The 17319-nt window shown below is 53.7% G+C and overlaps 1 protein-coding gene across 1 annotated transcript; it reads right to left on the reverse strand.

Annotated features, from left to right (window-relative positions):
* Window positions 1–5300: 5300 nt before the first annotated feature.
* Window positions 5301–7732, reverse strand: LOC134562179 (serine/threonine-protein kinase pim-1-like). Its single transcript, XM_063419604.1, has 6 exons — window positions 7710–7732; window positions 7219–7465; window positions 7040–7090; window positions 6469–6835; window positions 5644–5823; window positions 5301–5407 (listed from the first exon to the last, which is right to left on the reverse strand). Exons 1-6 carry the CDS (start codon window positions 7730–7732, stop codon window positions 5301–5303), a joined length of 975 nt encoding a protein of 324 aa, XP_063275674.1.
* Between the last annotated feature and the right edge of the window lie 9587 nt (window positions 7733–17319).

The following is a 17319-nucleotide window of genomic DNA, read 5'->3' on the forward strand; positions in this document are numbered from 1 at the left end:
CACAGATCCAGTGGTCGAGCTCCTCCTTTCTCTGCCCTTGGAGCTGCCTGGGCACAGCAGCCTTTTCCATCTGGAAGCTGCACATGGAGAGGGAGTCCCCACCTCTGTTCCTTGCACAGCCCCCAGGAGCCCAGGGCTGCCATCTCAAGGCCCTGCTGGCCCTGAGGGCTCCCAGGTGCCTCAGGCTGCTGTGACACCCCCGCACACGGGAGGGAAGAGTGGCAGGGCTGTGCTCAAAGTCAGCTCCATGTGCTGCTGCTGCTGCTGTGGGGGTCATTTGTGCAGCCCTGCCCAGAGGGAGGGCTCAGCTCCAGGCCCTGCTGCTGCTCCCTGGGCTCAGCCCCAGGTTGGTTGTTGCTGGCAGTGCCAGCAGAGGCGGTGGCTGCAGCAGCGGGTGCTGACAGTGCCCCAAGCCCCGGGGCCGCAGGGGTCCCTGGGCTGGGGCTGGCAGGGAGCTGCCCCTTGTTCATCCTCTGCCCTGCAGAGCTGGGCTGGGCACAAGTGGGGCAGCACAGCAAACAGGGAGCCTGCCAGACTCCTGCAGCCCTGTCTGCTCAGAGTTTGGGCCTTGGAGCTGCAAGTGCACAAAGGCAGCTGCTTCTGCTCCCTCTGTGTGTGCCCGTGTCCAGCAGTGCTGCTCCATCAGTCTGTGCCCAGCAATGGGGAAAAGCCTCAGCCCTGCAGGGCCAGGAGCTGCCGGGCTGTGCCTGAGCAGCTCAGCCAGCGGGAAGGGAGCTGCTCCACACAGGAACCAGCAACAAAGCACTGGAGCACCTCGTTCTTGGGCACAGCCCAAATTCTGGGAGGGAATAACAGAGTTATTCACGTGCATTGGTGCATCAGCACTGCAGGTGCTGTGCCTGCAAACACATGGCTCGAGATGTGCAAAGGAATTCTGCAACTCTTGACTGGATCAGGATGTCACCAGTGCTGAACTCCAGTTTAGTCCAAAGCCACTTTCCACCTCTGCTGGTCTCTGCTAGATCTTTTTCTTCATGGTATCCAGACAAAAGCAAACAGAGGAGGAGCCTACATTTTCATTGTTTATCCAAAATGTCTCTCATTTTGCTGTACATTCCTCTTTTAGGAGGTGTTATCCACTTAACAACGAAAAAAAAAAAAAGGAAAAAGCAGGAAAATAAGAAAGGGAGAACAAAAAACAAACATGCAGTGAAAAATCTTCTGTAACTTTAGATTAAGAGGTAGCTGATCTTAAAGAGACAACTAAATTACTTAATTTGTGAATGTTTTGATGGCATGGATCCATCTTACTGACTTCAGTATCCTCTTTTAAAAGATTATGGGTTTTCTTTCCAATATTAAGATATTTGAAATTGTTGTTGAAGCATTAAGAAACTGACAGATGGATTGTGCATGACTGTGTCTTGAGGGTAAAAAGTATTACAGTTTGACACTTCGACCTAAAGAGTTGCAACTGAAAGTTGTAAATCCCAGTGGATTGTGTGACAGCAGCCTTTCCTCGAGGATGTGCAGCATCACAAAGACTTCATCAGTGGGCTTGGGGATGCTTGGAGCTTTGTCCTGTTCTACTCTAGGATTTCATGAAACAGGACTTCACCTGCCAACATGCCACGTCACGTTCTGCCACCCGACCTCCTAAGACCCTGTATCCCCCAAAGCAGACACAAAGTGTTTCTGCTGCTCCTCCCTCGACACAAACCCACAGAGCTGGGATTTTCCCAAGTCTCATGTCTCAATTGCTCCATATTCCTAAAGAACCAGCAGAGTCCATCCCGATAAATACAGTGAGTTACACGGATGGTGTAACTTCCTGCCTAGAAATCCTGAAACTGCTTCTGAATGATGCTCCCTTCAGCTCTTGAACACCTACTCACACTGAGCTGGGAAAAAATTGCCCTGGCCACTGGCTTACAAGTGAGTTATTCCAAACTTAGAACTCTGTGGGAAATCTCTATTCATCCCTATCCTTTTAGTATATCCATACATGGGGGTGTGCATGGATGTGTCTTGTGCAAAGAGGAAGGAGTGTGCAAGCAACGTGACTGACACTTTCACTCTGTGTTCATTCCATACCCATGGGTACAAAGACATTATGGAAACCCTGGCACACACAGACCCTTCTGTCCCTGCAGACAGAGACATCCCAGAGCCTCTGGCACACACAGACCCTTCTGTCCATGCACACAGAGACATCCCAGAGCCCCTGGCACACACAGACCCTTCTGTCCATGGGTACAGACACATCCCAGAGCCCCTGGCACACACAGTCCCTTCTGTCCATGCAGACAGAGACACTCCAGAGCCCCTGGCACACACAGACCCTTCTGTCCATGCAGACAGAGACACTCCAGAGCCCCTGGCACACACAGTCCCTTCTGTCCCTGCAGACAGAGACATCCCAGAGCCCCTGGCACACACAGACCCTTCTGTCCCTGCAGACAGAGACATCCCAGAGCCCCTGGCACACACAGACCCTTCTGTCCATGCAGACAGAGACATCCCAGAGCCCCTGGCACACACAGACCCTTCTGTCCATGCACACAGAGACATCCCAGAGCCCCTGGCACACACAGACCCTTCTGTCCATGCACACAGAGACATCCCAGAGCCCCTGGCACACACAGACCCTTCTGTCCATGCAGACAGAGACATCCCAGAGCCCCTGGCACACACAGACCCCTCTGTCCCTGGAGGACGCAGCGCGGCGGGTGGGGCCAGTTGGTGGCAGCGAGTCCCTCACAGCAGGCCAGACCCGGCTCCAGCCCTGCCAGGCCCTGACAAGGATCAGTGCCACCTCTTCTGCAATGGGAAAGCCCTTCAGCCTTGTCCCTGCCCACAGGAGCACTGCTGGCCTGGCAGCACAGCTTGTTTCCCCCACAGGCTGCAGGAGATGAGAACACAACCCTTGCAAACACTGACTGCAAGGCACAGCTCTGGGTGCTCCCCATTGTCACCATGAGATTCTCCCAGTATTCTGAGCATTCATACTAAAGTAGAAGTGTGCACCTTCTCACGCTCGTTCATGTAAACAAGGAGATTGTGTTTTGTAAATATTGTTATTGTTTTGAATTCCTTCTCCAAGACAAGGGGAGGTTGAAGGACAGTCCCTCTGACCAATGTGGTTGAGCGGTGGGAATGCCACTCTCCAATCCATGGGCACCTTGCTAAAAGTATACAATAGGAAGTAATAAACAAAGCAGGAGATTCTCCCTGCTGCTCTGATCTCCCCAGATTCGTGGCTCCGTGTGTCTTTTCGGGTGAGGCTCCCAGCGACACCCCATGAACCTCAGCCCTGGCACCACTGCCTGCCCCAGGCTTCAGGGGATGCAGTGGGAGCCTGGCTGGGCTCTGCCCTGGGGCCATCCTGCAGGGACAGCTGCAAACAGGGAGCATTTCCTTGCCACAAACAGCCAAGCCAGGGGTGCAGGGCAGCTGCTCCAGCCTGCACTGCACTGCTGTGTGCTGTGCCCTGCGGCTGGGGCTCCCTGCAGAGGGGACTGCACTGGTGTGCCAGAGGAGACAAAGAAGCTTCAGCTTAACCTTAGTGAGGTGGGTGGGTGGGCGGGAAGAGTGGGGAGGGTCAAGGGGATTCACAGAGATCATCCTGCTGGAAGGACAAAGAAAAGGGAGTGGGAACTCAGCACTGAGGAGAGATGAGGGCTGGACAGCAGCTCTCACTGACACTAAAATGCCACAGGACCTCGGAGATATTGCTGCTCTTCAGCCAGTGACAGGATGAGGCCCTAAACCTGGGGTTTGGTCTTCCTTGTGGTGAAGGCCATCAAGGAAGGCAACAGTGTGACGGAGACTGTGATGGGCTGGGAACTCACTGGGGGAAAGGAGGGAGCAGTTGTGAAATTTAGAAGTAGGTGGGGGAGAGAAATCTTCAAGGAAGGGCTGAGCTACACCTTGGGCAAGTTGATAAATGTCATTTGGGGTCATCCCAGATTGATTGCATTTCAGAAGTTCTTGATCAAGTTTAATTTTGGAGGGTGTGATGTTTTCCCTCGGAGATGTACACTCTGCAAACTTGAGCTGCATTGCCCAAGTGCTCAAGCAAGTCTCTGCTACAGGTCACACCATTTCTTCTTTGGCTGATTCTGGCCTGGGGCTGAGCTCCAGCAGAGCCCTGGCAGAGCCCAGAGCAGCCTCAGCATCCGCAGAGCCCGGCTGCAAGGAGAGAAACCAGAACCTGCCCTTCAGCTGAAGGCTCCTGTCCCCCTTGTCCCAGTGCCCACCGTGCCCAGGCCATGCTGGCCGTGCCCAGAGCGGTGCCCAGAGCTGCCCATCATTGCTGCCCTTGGCAGCAGAGCAGGAGGGCAGGACATGTGCCCAGCCTGCAGCCAGCCATGGCACATCCACCTCCTCAGCAGCTGCCCACAGCAGGATGCTCCTGTGCTGGCTGCCATCTCCCAAAAGCTCTGATCCCACCCAGGCCAAGAAGACGGGACCCACCTGACGCCATCCGCCGCTGGAAGAAAAGCTGCTCCCAAACGATGTCCTCAGCCTTCTCCAAGGGCACGGCCCATCCACGGCATGGCTGGTCCCAAGCACTTCCCCATCCAGACTGGACACCACCTAGAACGCTTCCTTTAGAGAAACAAACAGCAAATTAACGAAAATAGACTACAGACAAAAAGGGAAAATGAGGGAAATGGCACAGTGGATACTGGGGGCTGTTGACAGGGTCAGGAGCCCACTCCCATTTCACACCCACCCCAGCTCATGCCCCCCAGCCCTGCCAAAATGCAGCGTGGCAGCCCACTGAAAAATCAGTTGCTTCCACCCCAGCAAAAGGGGGAACCTTTGTTTCCCGGCCAGTCTGTGCAATGCCCAAATCTGGGAGCATCCCCCTGTGTGTGCACTCATCTGCAAATTCGCTGTGGAGCCTGACTTTGAAGAAGGTGCCAGAATCAAAGTCCATCATCTTCAGCTTTGTGGTGGCCTGGTCGAGGAAGAGGTTTTCATCCTTGATGTTGTCCTGGCTGTCTCCAGCAGCAGCAGCCCCACCTGGCACAGCTTCTCCAGGGGCTGCTTCTCTTTCCCTGGGAGTGAGACCAGGCTGTCAGTGTTCTGCCCAGGGCCCCAGCTGGCAGTGACCCAGGACAAGCCAAAGCAGCTGGGATGGCAGCCAGCAGTGCTGGGCAGAGCAGCTCAGCTCCAGCACAGGGGCTGTGTGTTCCCATCTGATGACCCCTGTGCAGTGACACAGGCAGGACAAAAAAGTCTGGGTCCTTTGCTTCTGATTGCCAAGGCATGTGTGGAGCTGGAACTTACCAGGGCCCTGCATCGCTGTTTCTGTGGCTCTCTCCCTTCTTCTATGGCAGATGACTATCCTGCATCCAGGGATGACTGAACAGGTCTTCTACTGAAGGCCGGTCCACATCCAGCATGGATAAACACCGCCGGATGACATCTTGGCACTCTGGCGAGAGAAACCAGAAACCACCGGTCAGTTGGAGAAGGCTCCTGCCTGCCCCACTGTTCCCATTCTCAGGCCATGCTGCATTTGCTCAGAGCTGGGCCTAAACTTTCCCAGGAATTCCCTGTTTTGGAGGAAAGCAGGACAGCAGGACACGTGCCACCTCCTCAGCAGCTGCCACAGCCCACTGCTGTCTCCCAGCACTGGCATTTCCCCCGTGCCCAGACATGAGGATTCACCTTGAGAGAGCCGTGGTGGCAGCGAGAGCTGATGGTCCCAGCTGATCTTGTGGCCCCTCCTGAAAGGGTGCTCCCCACACACCATCTGGTGCAGCAGGATGCCCAGGGACCAGACGGTAGCTGGCTGTCCATAGTACCAGCCAAACTGGTTCCATTCCGGGGGGCTGTATGACGGTGTTCCTATGGAATACAGATGGAGTTCATCAGGGGGATGCTGCTGCTCCCAGAGCCTGGCCCCAGCATCCCTGGGCATGCAGGGGCTGCCCCAGTGGCACGTGGTGTGACCTTCTGCCCTCTGGCCAGCACCTGGGACTTGTGTACAAACTTAGGGTTGGAAAAGAAGCCACTGGTGTCGGAAGGTGGCAGTGGAAGCCCTGGCAAGGCCCAACCATGACAAGCAAAACCCACTCAGTGCTGGGGAAAAACCATGCCTTACTCGTCCCTGCCTGCATTGCCCCAAAAAACATTATGAACCCAAAGCAAACCAGGCAATCACAGCAGTCCAAGCCCTTTCTCACCTGCTCCCCAAACTGGCTGGTGCACATGTTCTGGCTCCCCTCTCAGCCACCCCCACCCACAGGTGCTTCTGTTGGGCTGGCTGCCCCAGCCGCAGCCCCAGTCCCAGGCAGAGTGGCTGGCAAAGGCTGCCAGCAGGGCTGGAAGCTGGTCCCCCCACCCACTTGTGTTCAAAAGCAGCTGGGCTGAAGACTCAGTGCCATGAGTGGCAGGGAAAGGGAGAATCCCCAGTGCCACACCCAGGCTGGGCTGTGAGATGTTGGGCCAGGAGATGTCTGGAATGGGGAGCACACCCCTGCGAGGGCTCACCTGCAAAGTGAGTATAGGCTGTGTCTTGTAGGTAGGTGCCACAGCCAAAATCGATCAATTTGGCCTGCCCGGTGGCCAGGTCAAGCAGGATGTTCCCTGGCTTGAGGTCGCGGTGCAGGACCCCGCAGCTGGTGCAGTGCCGCACGGCCTCCAGCACCTGGCGGAACAGCTCCCGCGCCACCTCCTCGCACAGGAACCGCCGTGCCCGAATGAAATGCTGGAGGTCCTGAGAACGCTCCGGGCGCTCCATGATGATAATGATGTCGTTGGGGAGCTCCAGCCACTCCAGCAGCTGGACGACACCAGGGAAGCCAGTGGAGACCTTGTGCAGCAGCACGATCTCCAGTGGTGCGCTGGTGCCGTTGGGCTGTGGGAGGAGCACAATGTTGTCAGTGGGGCTGAGGCCGTGCCAGGGGTCAGGGACCCCTCAGCCAGCCCGGGATGCTCTGCACCCTTTGCTGGCCCCACGCCCGCTCTCCCTCCAGGCGTCCTGGCGGCTTCCACCCTGCCAGGCCTCAGCTCATCCCTGCCCGGCATGGCCCAGCTTCTCCTGCTGGCCCCGCTCACTCACCAGCTCACCCCAATGCCGGACACGGTTCCGTGGCACCCTTTTGATGGCCACCTGCAAGCCAAGGGGAGCAGCAGGCTGAGCTCACTGCCTGCCCTGACCAGCCCCAGCCTCCTTCTCCTTCGCCCTCCTCCTCCTCCTGCGCCCCTTCTTGTGCACCCACCACCGGCCCTGCCGCTCACCGGGGCACGGTCTGAGAGCCGTGTGGCCGCCCAGACGCTGCCGAAGCCGCCGTGGCCCAGCAGCGAACCCAGGCGGTACTGCTCCTGGAGGGCCTGCTGCGCCTTCCCTGCCGGCGAGACGCGGCTGTCAGCGCTCGGCCCGGGGCCAGGAACGGCCCCTGAGCGCCCCTCGAGCGGCCCGGGCTGGGCATCCCCAGGCGTTTGCTCCTGGCAACGGGACAGCAGCGGCTCAGGGCCAGCGGCCGCGCTGCCAAGCGGAGGAGCTTGGGCCGGGGAAGCCGCAGTGGAGGCGGCGGGAGCGGCCGCACCGCCTGTGTCCTCTGCGGGCCCAGGGACGAGCTGGGGCCGGGGCCGGGGCCGGGGCCGGGGCCGGGGCCGGGGCTGGGGCCGGGGCCGGGGCCGGGGCCGGGGCCGGGGCTGGGGCCGGGGCCTGGGCTGGGCTCGGTAAAGGCGCAGCCAAAGGCCAGCAATGCTGCCCCAGCCCCAGGCACTGATGCCCGCCCAGCAGCGCCATCGCCAGCACTGCCAGAGCCGGGCGAAGGCGAGACCGCGGCGGGACGCCCGGGGGCAGGGACGGGGCAGCCCCGCCCGGGGCCGGGGGTGGGCCCGAGGCATGGCCCGGCCCAGCAGGGGAGAGGGAGACTGGGTTGGGAGGGGGACACTGGGAAAGGGAGAGGCTGCGGGACTGTGGGAGAGGGAGAGGGGAAGCACGGGTTGGTCAACAAAGCCGCTTTTTTCTTCTCTACTGCTGCCGCTGCTGCCGCTGCTGCCGCTGCTGCCGCTGCTGCCGCTGCAACTGAAGCTCCAGGGCCGTTTGTCCCCTTGTCAGTTTTTTCCGTTGCCCCCTCTGCCTCGCACCGAGCCCTGCACTCCCCGGGGCAGCCCCTGAGCCTGTCCAAACACGGGAACTTCGCTGTTTTCAGTCAGGGCCCAGTCTTGACTCGTGCACAGTGACAGAGGAATCCCCTTGGCTGTTGCTGTGCATTGTCCCTGCTGAGGGTCAGACACTGTCACAGCACATTCCCTGAATGCAGAATTTGAACCTGACCCAAGCACTGCACTTGTGTCTCCGGCATTGCTTTCCAAGAAAAACGGGAAGGCAAACTGGATGTGCTCATGGTATTTTACAGTGTCTAAATCTTACCAAGTCTTGGATGTCAGAGGTGAGACCCCTTTAGAATTAATGAGATGGAGAAGTAGTTTAAGATGGAAAGTGGGACAGAGAAATAAACAGAGGAAAATATCTTGGGTTGTTTCTTTCCACTTTCATTTCATTTCCTAAAAGCTGTTTCCGTTTCCCCAGAATCTTCTCCACAGTCCTGTCTGCTCTTTCCAAGAACCTTTCCTGGAGAACGAGTTGCACCATCTGTCACAAGATATCCCACCCATGCAGCTTCTCTTGACTTTCCACAACATGTGTGAAGCAGGAGTCTTGCAGCAAAGCAGGAGAAAGGTTTTGAGAACTTGACAGCTTTTTCTTTCCTTTCCCAATGTGGGCTGGGGAGTTGTGCCATTGGGAAGGTTTTCATTGTTCCTGTTCTACCCGAAGCAAACAGGACAGGCTCCCAGGGGTACCTACTGGGAGTCTGTTATCGTCCACCCAAGCAGGAAGAGGAGGTGGACAACTTCTTCTCTAAGAAGCTGGAGAATGTTTCAGGATCACCAGCCCTTGTTCTCGTAGGTGACTTTAACCTACCAGACTTCTGCTGGGAACTCAGTACAGCAGCAAAGAGGCAGTGCAGGAAGGTTTTGGAGTGGATGGAAGACAACATTTTGTGACAGCGGGTGAGTGAGGCCAGCAGGGGAGGGACTATGTTTGACCTGTTGTTTGCAAATAGAGAAGGGCTGGTGGGAGATGTGGTGCTTGGAGGCTGCTTGGGGCACAGGGATCATGAAATTACAGAGTTCTCAATATGTGATGAATTCAGGAGGGACATCAAAAAGATTTTTACATTGGACTTCTGGAGGGCAGACTTTGGCCGTTTTAGGAGACTTACTAAGAGAGTTCCTTGGGAAGGAACCCTTAAAAACAGAGGAGTCCAGGAAAGGTGGGTGTGCTTCAATGCAGAGATCTTGAGGGCACAGGAACAGACTGTCCCTGTGTGCTGAAAGATGAGCTGACAAGGCAAACGTCCAGCCTGGATGGGCAAGGAGATTTCAAAGGAACTTAGGAACAAAAAGAGGATGTATCATTTTTGGAAGGAGGTTCAGGTCTCTCAGGAAGTATTTAAGGGAACATGTAGGAAAAAAAATATTAGGGAGGCCAAAGCTCAGTTTGAAGTCATTTTGACAACTTTTGTAAAGGATAATAAAATATGTTTTTACAAATAAATTAATGGCAAAAGGAAGGGTAGGACCAACCTTTGTTCTCTACTGGATATGGGAGGGAACTTAGGAACTGCAGATGAGGAGAAGACAAAAGTGCTTAACTGAGCCTTCTTTGGCTCAGTCTTTAGTGGGAAGTTGGCTTGTCCTCAGGACAGCTGCCCTCCTGGGCTGGTAGATGGTGTCAGGGAGCAGAATGGTGCCCCTGTTATCCAGGAGGAGGCAGTCAGGGAACTGCTGAGCCACTTGGATGTTCAAAATCCATGGGCCCAGATGGGATCCAGCCCAGGGTGTTGAGGGAGCTGGCAGATGAGCTTGTGAAGCCACTCTCCATGATTTCCCAACAGTCCTGGCTCACTGGTGAGGTTCCAGAGGACTGGAGGTTGGCCAATGTGTTGTGTGACCCCTACACCAGAAGGGTAGAAAGGAGGATCCTGGTAATTATAGGCCAGTTTGATATGGGAAACATATCTAAAATTCAGAATTTTAGAAGCATTTAATGTGCTTAAGCAGATGGAGGGGAAGCAGAAATATACAGCTTATTTAGCAATCCTGTAAAAGCAGAAAAACAACTTGTAGCAGAACACATGAGGATTTAGTTGCTAGGTAAAGATAGAGACAAGATGTATATTGTGTATATTGTGAAAACTCAGTAAAGCAAGACTTAGGTATAGTGAAAACCCCATAAAGCAGAACCTGTGGCTTAAGAAATCAGAAAGAACCAGGCTCCTGGTTTTAGCCAGGACAAAGTGACCTGGGAGTTAGCCAAACCTTCACTGCACCTGCCCAGAGGCAGAGGTCAAACAGTGAACAACTGAGGAAGACCTCTTACTTCATCAGAAGACCCCAGCCTGCAGCCACCAGGAGATGTGGCACCAGAGAAGGCTAATTATAATAGGAAGTGCAAGGAGGCGGAGAGTGGGCAGAGAATGGGCGGGGAGGGAGGGGTTGTTTTGTGGGATCTGAGTGTATTTAAACCTTAAACCTGTCTCAACCAGGTACGCAGGTATGGTGGAAAATCCCCCTTGTGTCCCAGATGGAAATAAAACATACCTGCTTTACAGTTTGAATTGTAAATCCTTATCCCACAACTCAAGTCAGCCTGAACTCAGTACCCAGTAGGGTACTGCAGCAGTTTATACTGAGTGTCATCACACAGCACCTACAGGATGGCCAGGCTATCAGACCCGGCCAGCACGGGTTTAAGAACAGAAGGTCGTGTTGGACCAACCTGGTCTCCGTTTATGACCAGGTGACCCGCCAGGTGGGTGCGGGAAAGGCAGTGGATGTTGTGTACCTGGATTTCAGCAAGGCCTTGGACACTGTCTCCCACAGCACCCTCCTGGAAAAGCTGGCAGCCCACAGCTTGGACAGGAGCACTCTGTGCTGGGTTAAGAACTGCCTGCATGGCTGGGCCCAGAGAGTGCTGGTGAAGGTTCTGCATCCAGCTGGTGGCACCAGTGGTGTTCCCCTGGGGTCTGTGCTGGGGCCAGTTCTGTTCAATATTTTTATTGACGACATGGATGAGGGGATTGAGTCTTTCATTAGTAAATTTGCAGCTGACACTAAGCTTGGACCGTGTGTCCATCTATTGGAGGGTAGGAGGGCTCTGCAGAGAGACCTGGAATGACTGGATGGATGGGCAGAGTCCAATAGGATGAAGTTTAATAAGTGCAAGTGCTGAGTCCTGCATTTTGGCCACAAAAACTTCCTGCAGCACTCTAGGCTGGCAAGAGAGTGGCTGGACAGCAGCCAGGGAAGGGGACCTGGGGCACTGCTGGACAGCAGGCTGGACATGAGGCAGCAGTGTGGGCAGGTGGGCAAGAAGGCCAATGGCTCCTGGCCTGGATCAGGAATGGTGTGGCCAGCAGGAGCAGGGCAGTGTTTCTTCTCCTGTATTCGGCACTGGTGAGGCCGCACCTCGAGTGCCGTGCCCAGTTCTGGGCCCCCAATTTAGGAAGGACATTGAGACGCTTGAGCACATCCAGGAGAGGGCAACAAGGCTGGTGAGGGGCTTGGAACAAAAACCCTGTTAAGAACGGCTGAGGGAGCTGTGGTTGTTTCGCCTGGAGAAAAGGAGACTCAGAGGTGACCTAATCGCTCTCTACAATTCCCTGAAGGGTAGCTGTAGTCAGGTGGGGTTTGGTCTCTTTCTCCAGACAGCAGCTGACACAACAAAAGGACAGTCTTCAGCTGCCCCAAGGGAAATACAGGATGGATATTAGGAAGAAGTTTTTCACAGAGAGAGTGATAAAGTATTGGAATGGTCTGCCTGTGGAGGTGGTGGAGTCACCATCCCTGGATGTGTTTAAAAAAAGATTGAATGAGGCACTCAGAGCCATGGTTTAGTTGAGGTGTTGGAGCATGGGTTGGATTTGATGATCTTGAAGGTCTCATCCTACCCAATCATTCTGTGAATTCTGTAAGAAATTTAGGCTCAGTTCTGGTGCCTCATTCCATCCTGGCTCAGGGCACAGCATCAGGAAGGTCTTTGCATTCCAAGGCTTTGCTGCAGCCAAAGAAATCTCCTGGCTCAGGGTCACCTTTCCTGCTCAGCCAGACCCAAGAGTGCCCCAGCAACAGCAGAGAATGGCAACATTGCCATGGGCTGGCACAGCAGGGGGAGATTTCCCCCTTGAGAGTGGCTCATCTTGCAGTTTTTGCATTCAGGCAGCTGCAGATCCCTCCGCTTTGGTTGCACAGCAGCTGGAAATGCAAGTGCAGGAGCTCTGTTCATGCCCAGCCACAGCAGGTGACAGCAAGGACAGGCTCCTGGCAGCGTCACATTGGTAGGCAGCTCCTTCAACAAAAGCTGGGGGCTGGAACTTTGCGCAGAAAATGCCCTGATGGTCTCTGCACCAGGCAAAAGGAACAAAGTTTCAGTTCTGGCCTCTCTAGAGAGCACCAAAATGATTCCTTTTCAGGGCAAGGGTCCATTGCCGGCTGTTCCCCAACCCCCAGAGGAGAGCCCAGGGGCCAAGGAACTGCGAGCGGGGACTCTGCAGGAGCCGGGACAGCGAGAGAGCCCGGGCTGAAGGTCAGCCCCGGGGCGGGCAGGGCCTGGGAGGGGGCACAGCCCGGGGGTCCCGCAGAGCCTCCCTGCTGCAAAGGCCCGGCTGGGACAGCGGGGCAGCTGCCGGGAGCCGTGTGCCAGGGCCGGGCCGCGGGTGGGTGTTCAAAGCGCCTCCAGGGGAGCAGCTTTTTGTCCCGGCCCGGGGTCATTCCCGCGGGGTCGGGGTCCCTGCGAAGGCGCAGGAGGGCAGGGGGGAAAGGGTTAGTTTGTGGGTTTGTTTTTGGATTATTTTTGTGGGGGCTGATGGCTGGTTGGGATTTTATTGTTTTGGGAGGGGATACGGGCAATGGTTTTTTGTGAGATGCCCCCGGCAGTTTGAACCCCCTTGGGTGCGGGGAGCGCTGGCGCAGCCCCGGCACGGGCGGGGCGGCCCCGGGCGGGCTGTGGGAGCCGGGAGCGGCCGCCCGGGCCCGGAGCCGCCGCCTTGGGCCGGGAGCCCCCCGGGCAGAGCTCTGTGCTCGGGGCCCAGGCCCGGGCGGCCCGGGGAGCTCTCGGTGGCCCGTGGGCCCCGGCGCAGGTGGGTCCGTGTGGCTCGCAGGGGAGCGGAGCGGCCCGGCCGTGGCCGTGCGGGGCCTGTTGGGGCTCGGGGGGCCGGGCTGGGCCGGGCAAAGGCTGAGGGAGAGCGGGGGAAGCGATGGCACAGAGGCCCCGGGCTCCCCGTGCCCCCCTGGCCACGCAGCCGGGCTCGGGGGCCGCCTCGCTCAGACCCGGCCCCGGCTGCGGGGGTCCCCGGGGCCCTGGGGAGGGGGCGGCCCGGGCTGGCGGAGCTCTGTGCCCGGGGCTGGGCGCGGCTGCCCAGGGAGCGGGGCATGCAGGGTCCCCCTGTGGTGGGGCTTGCTCTGCCCGGCTCAGGGGCTGCATTGTCAGCCCAGAGACACGTGGGGATCGCCCGGTACCAGCAGCGCTGGGAGGCAAACCCGGGAATGGGGGGAGCAGAAACGGGCAGTGCGAGAGCTGGGGCTGTTCCAGAAGCCTGGACAGGTTGGGAGCAAGGACAAGGGGGACCCATGGATACCCCAGGACTCTGAAAGAGGGACCCTGGATAGTGCTGAGCCCAGGGACACCTGTGATCCCCAAGTGGTGAGCCCAGAGAAGGGGAACCTCGTGGATTCTCAGGAGCCACAGCAGCCCAGAGAGGGCCAACACCAATACAAACTTGACCCGGGGCTACACTGACAGGGGGGTCTCCAGGACCCCAAAGTGGAGAGATTGTGAAATACAAAGTTATGTTTCGTGTCAGGGAAATGAAGAAAATCTGTGTATTTGTAGTTGTAGAACACAGCAATGGGACAGTTATAAAGATGAGTTCTAATAAACAGCTGAGGAAAGCATAGAAGGAAGTTTTTGAATAAATCTTTTGCTTGCAATTATCTATTATAAGTCTCAAGCTATTCTGCAATAAGTGTCCTTTAATTATAACTTTAGAAGCTTGCTTTGTATTAAAGAATTTTAAACTGTAGTTTTAGAGTGCAAAAAGGTTTTTTTAGACAAAAGAAGGAAATAAGGAGGGGGCTCAGGCTTCACACAAGGTGGGAAAACATCCTGGACATGAAGATATGACTTCAGCTCACTGATTTAGGGCTCCTGGAGAGAGAAACTGGACATCACTATTGGAGATTGAAGGACTTGAAAATAGAGACGGGACCCCCACATCTGGAAGCCAGATCCCACCACCTGGAAAAACATATCCTGGGAGTATTGAAATATCGGAATAGATCACAATGGTCTATAGAATTATACAGGACAATCTATAGATTTATGGCTGTTAGGTATTGAATTGTGACGTTAAAACTAGAAATGGAAACTGCTGAGAAAGTTTATGAATATGTATGAATATAGCAAATAAAATACCAGCAAGCCCAGCAATGGGTGTGCAGTTGGAAGGGAAAACCCCTACCACTGTACCCAGCGCTGCCTTTTGCTCACACTTTATCATGATAATTAATTAATTATTAAATTGCTGCTTGATATATTGGCCGTGTCAAGCGTCTTATTTTTAACAATTTGGTGGAGAATGCGGGCACCTCCAATCCATTGAGGGAGGCCCCTGATCTCGGGGAGGTGCCCCACCTTGCAGGCTTTTGCCTCAGGTGGCCCTGAGTGACTGGGGAATCTTTCAGGGAGAAGGAGATCCTCGAGGTAAATTGTGAGCAAAGGAACTGTGAGCTCCCGGATAAAGCTGCAGTGAAATTCACCTGTAATAACTCGTGCACAGAGACCCAGGCGAGAAAAGGAGGCTGTAAGTATCGCTTGGTTAGGTGGGCTAAGAACGGGTACACACGTGTGAGAGTGTGAGTGGTGTGTGTGTGAGACGTGGCCTGGCCACGAAGTGATTGTGGAGTTCTTCTAACCTCGGTTCCGTGTCTCCGCGAGGGGAGCGGCAGGTGAAGGAACAAAGCGAGTGTTGGTAAAGGGAATTCTTTCATATAAAAAGGTCGGGGGCGGGATGCGGCAATAGTTGGGGAGGATTTCTTCACAGTAAATCAGAGGCGGGAAGCGGTATTGGTTGAAGGGACTTTTTATTAAAGAAATCCTAGACAAGTGAGAAAATAGGAAGGCCTTTCATTACTGAAGTCAGAAAGAGCGTGGTCGAGGCAAGTGAGGGAATACCCGTTTCTTAGGATGGGTCAATGCCAAGGCAAGGACCCAGGGGTTGGTATAAACCAACAGGCAAATAGAAGTACTAAAGGTACTGGGAAAGGAGGGAGCTTTTTACCACAGGACAGTCCCCTGGGGTTAATGTTAAAATTTTAGGATGAATGTAAATCCAGGAAAGGAAAAAGTAAAGAGAAAATGATGAAATACTGTATGATGGAATGGACTAAAGAAATGACATGACCTGATAATTTGTACTGGCCAATGTACGGGTCATCTGAGGGGTGGATCTGTCAGGCCCTAAATGCCTGTGTAAATAAAAAGGATCCAATTAACCAAGAAGAGAGCGATTATGCTGCTTTATGGCACAAGTCCTGGCCTTGTCCCCTGTATGCTTTAAAAACCAAAAAGGAGAAGAATCCATGGGACCACTTACACAACCTCCCCCCTTATCTACCACAACCAGCTGCCCCGCCAGAGGTGCCTAACCCAGCACCCCAAGCCCCTATGGCACCGCTTGCACCTCAAGCCCCTGTGGCTCTGCCTCGTCCTCCAGATTCACCACCTGCACATAGAAGCAGGGAGACAGTTCGGGCAGAAAGGCGCAAGGACAGTGATGATGAGAGCAAAAGGGACCAGTTGTATCCATTAAGGAAGGTACTGATAGTAAGATACCACGGGGGGAGTGGAGGGGACAGCTATTAGATATGTATCAGTACCACTGACCACTGGGGATGTGAGAGCCCTTAAAAAGGAAATGGGGATGTCTGATAAACTAGATCAGTTCCTGGGGCCCAAGAAGCCACAATTAAGCTATTAAACTTCTTAGAGAAAAAGGGTTTGAAAGCTTCAATGTCCAAGTTGCAATTTGTAGAAGCACAAATGAAGTATTTGGGTCATTAGTTAAGTAAAAGAACAAAGAAACTGGACCCCGAATGAGTATCGGGCATACTTGCCTTACCTTCTCCCAGAACAAAGGGAGAGATAAGACAGCTGGTAAAGCTATTAAAGTATTGTAGGCAGTAGATAAAAAAGTATAGTCAAAAAGCAAAATTTTTATATCAGAAGTTAACTGGAGAACAGATTCATGATTTTGTAGAGTTAATTGAATTACAAACTAAAGTAAGACCAGATTTAACTGAAATAAAAAAAAAATAAAATTATCTGAAGGGGAGAAATATTTCATCAATAGCTCCTCCAAAGTATTAGAAAGGAAGCAGAGGTCAGGATATGCAATTGTAAAGGGAGGAAACATGTTGACAGTAGAAAGGAAAAGGTTAAGTTCCAGCTGGCCCGCACAAGCCCGGGAGTTATATGCGTTATACCAGGCTTTAGAACGGTTAAAAGACAAAGTGGAGACTATTTATACAAAGTATACTTTTAGAATTGTACATACTTTTAGGAAGATTTGGAAAGAGAGAAGTTTGATCATTACCCAAAGAAAATGGTTGATCTATCAAGAATTAATACTTAAAGTGCTTGTATCATTAAAAAGACCAGAAAAAAAAATAGCTATTACACATGTAAAAGGTCACCAAAGAAACACAAGCTATTTAGCAAGAGGAAATGACATAGCTGACCAAGCTGCAAAAAGAGGCAGCTTTTGAATTGAAAGAAACAATTCAGTTGAATATTATAACAAAAGTTCAAAGAGAAGTCCAAAAAAATTTTATAGCTCCCAAGAAGCTATAAAGAAATTAGATACTAAGAAAGAACAAAGAAAAGGAGTACTCTTAGATAGGTGGGAAATTTTGTCCAAAGCCTATGCACAAAAGATTTTGAGCCAATTACATCAGCATAGTCACTGAAGAACCAGAGCCTTGTGTGATCATTTTTTTAAAATATAATGGGTGTATTGGGATTTTTTTGAAATAGCAAAGCAAGTAACGCAGAGGCGTGTTACTTGTCAGAGAGTCAACAAAAAGGTAATGAGGCAAACTTCAACGGGGGGGGGCGGTAAGAAAATAGACTATAGACCTTTGGAAAGAGTTCAGGTGGATTATGCTGAGCTCCAAATGTCAGTAAGTGGAAGTATCTGTTAGTAGTAGTAGATCAACTAATTCACTGGGTAGAAGCTTACCCAGCTTTAAGGGCCACGGCCAAATTTG

This window comes from Prinia subflava, chromosome 26 (genome assembly GCF_021018805.1).
Source record: "Prinia subflava isolate CZ2003 ecotype Zambia chromosome 26, Cam_Psub_1.2, whole genome shotgun sequence".
NCBI classification, from domain to species: domain Eukaryota; kingdom Metazoa; phylum Chordata; class Aves; order Passeriformes; family Cisticolidae; genus Prinia; species Prinia subflava.

Excerpts from the sequence above, each read along its gene's own strand:
- LOC134562179 (XM_063419604.1), bottom strand. The coding sequence starts at position 7,732 with ATGGCGCTGCTGGGCGGGCATCA. Across the intron at positions 7,466-7,709 it reads GCGCTGCTGGGCGGGCATCA|CGCGGCCGCTGGCCCTGAGC; the intron begins GTGCCTGGGGCT and ends TCCGCTTGGCAG. Across the intron at positions 7,091-7,218 it reads GGCTCTCAGACCGTGCCCCG|GTGGCCATCAAAAGGGTGCC; the intron begins GTGAGCGGCAGG and ends CTTGGCTTGCAG.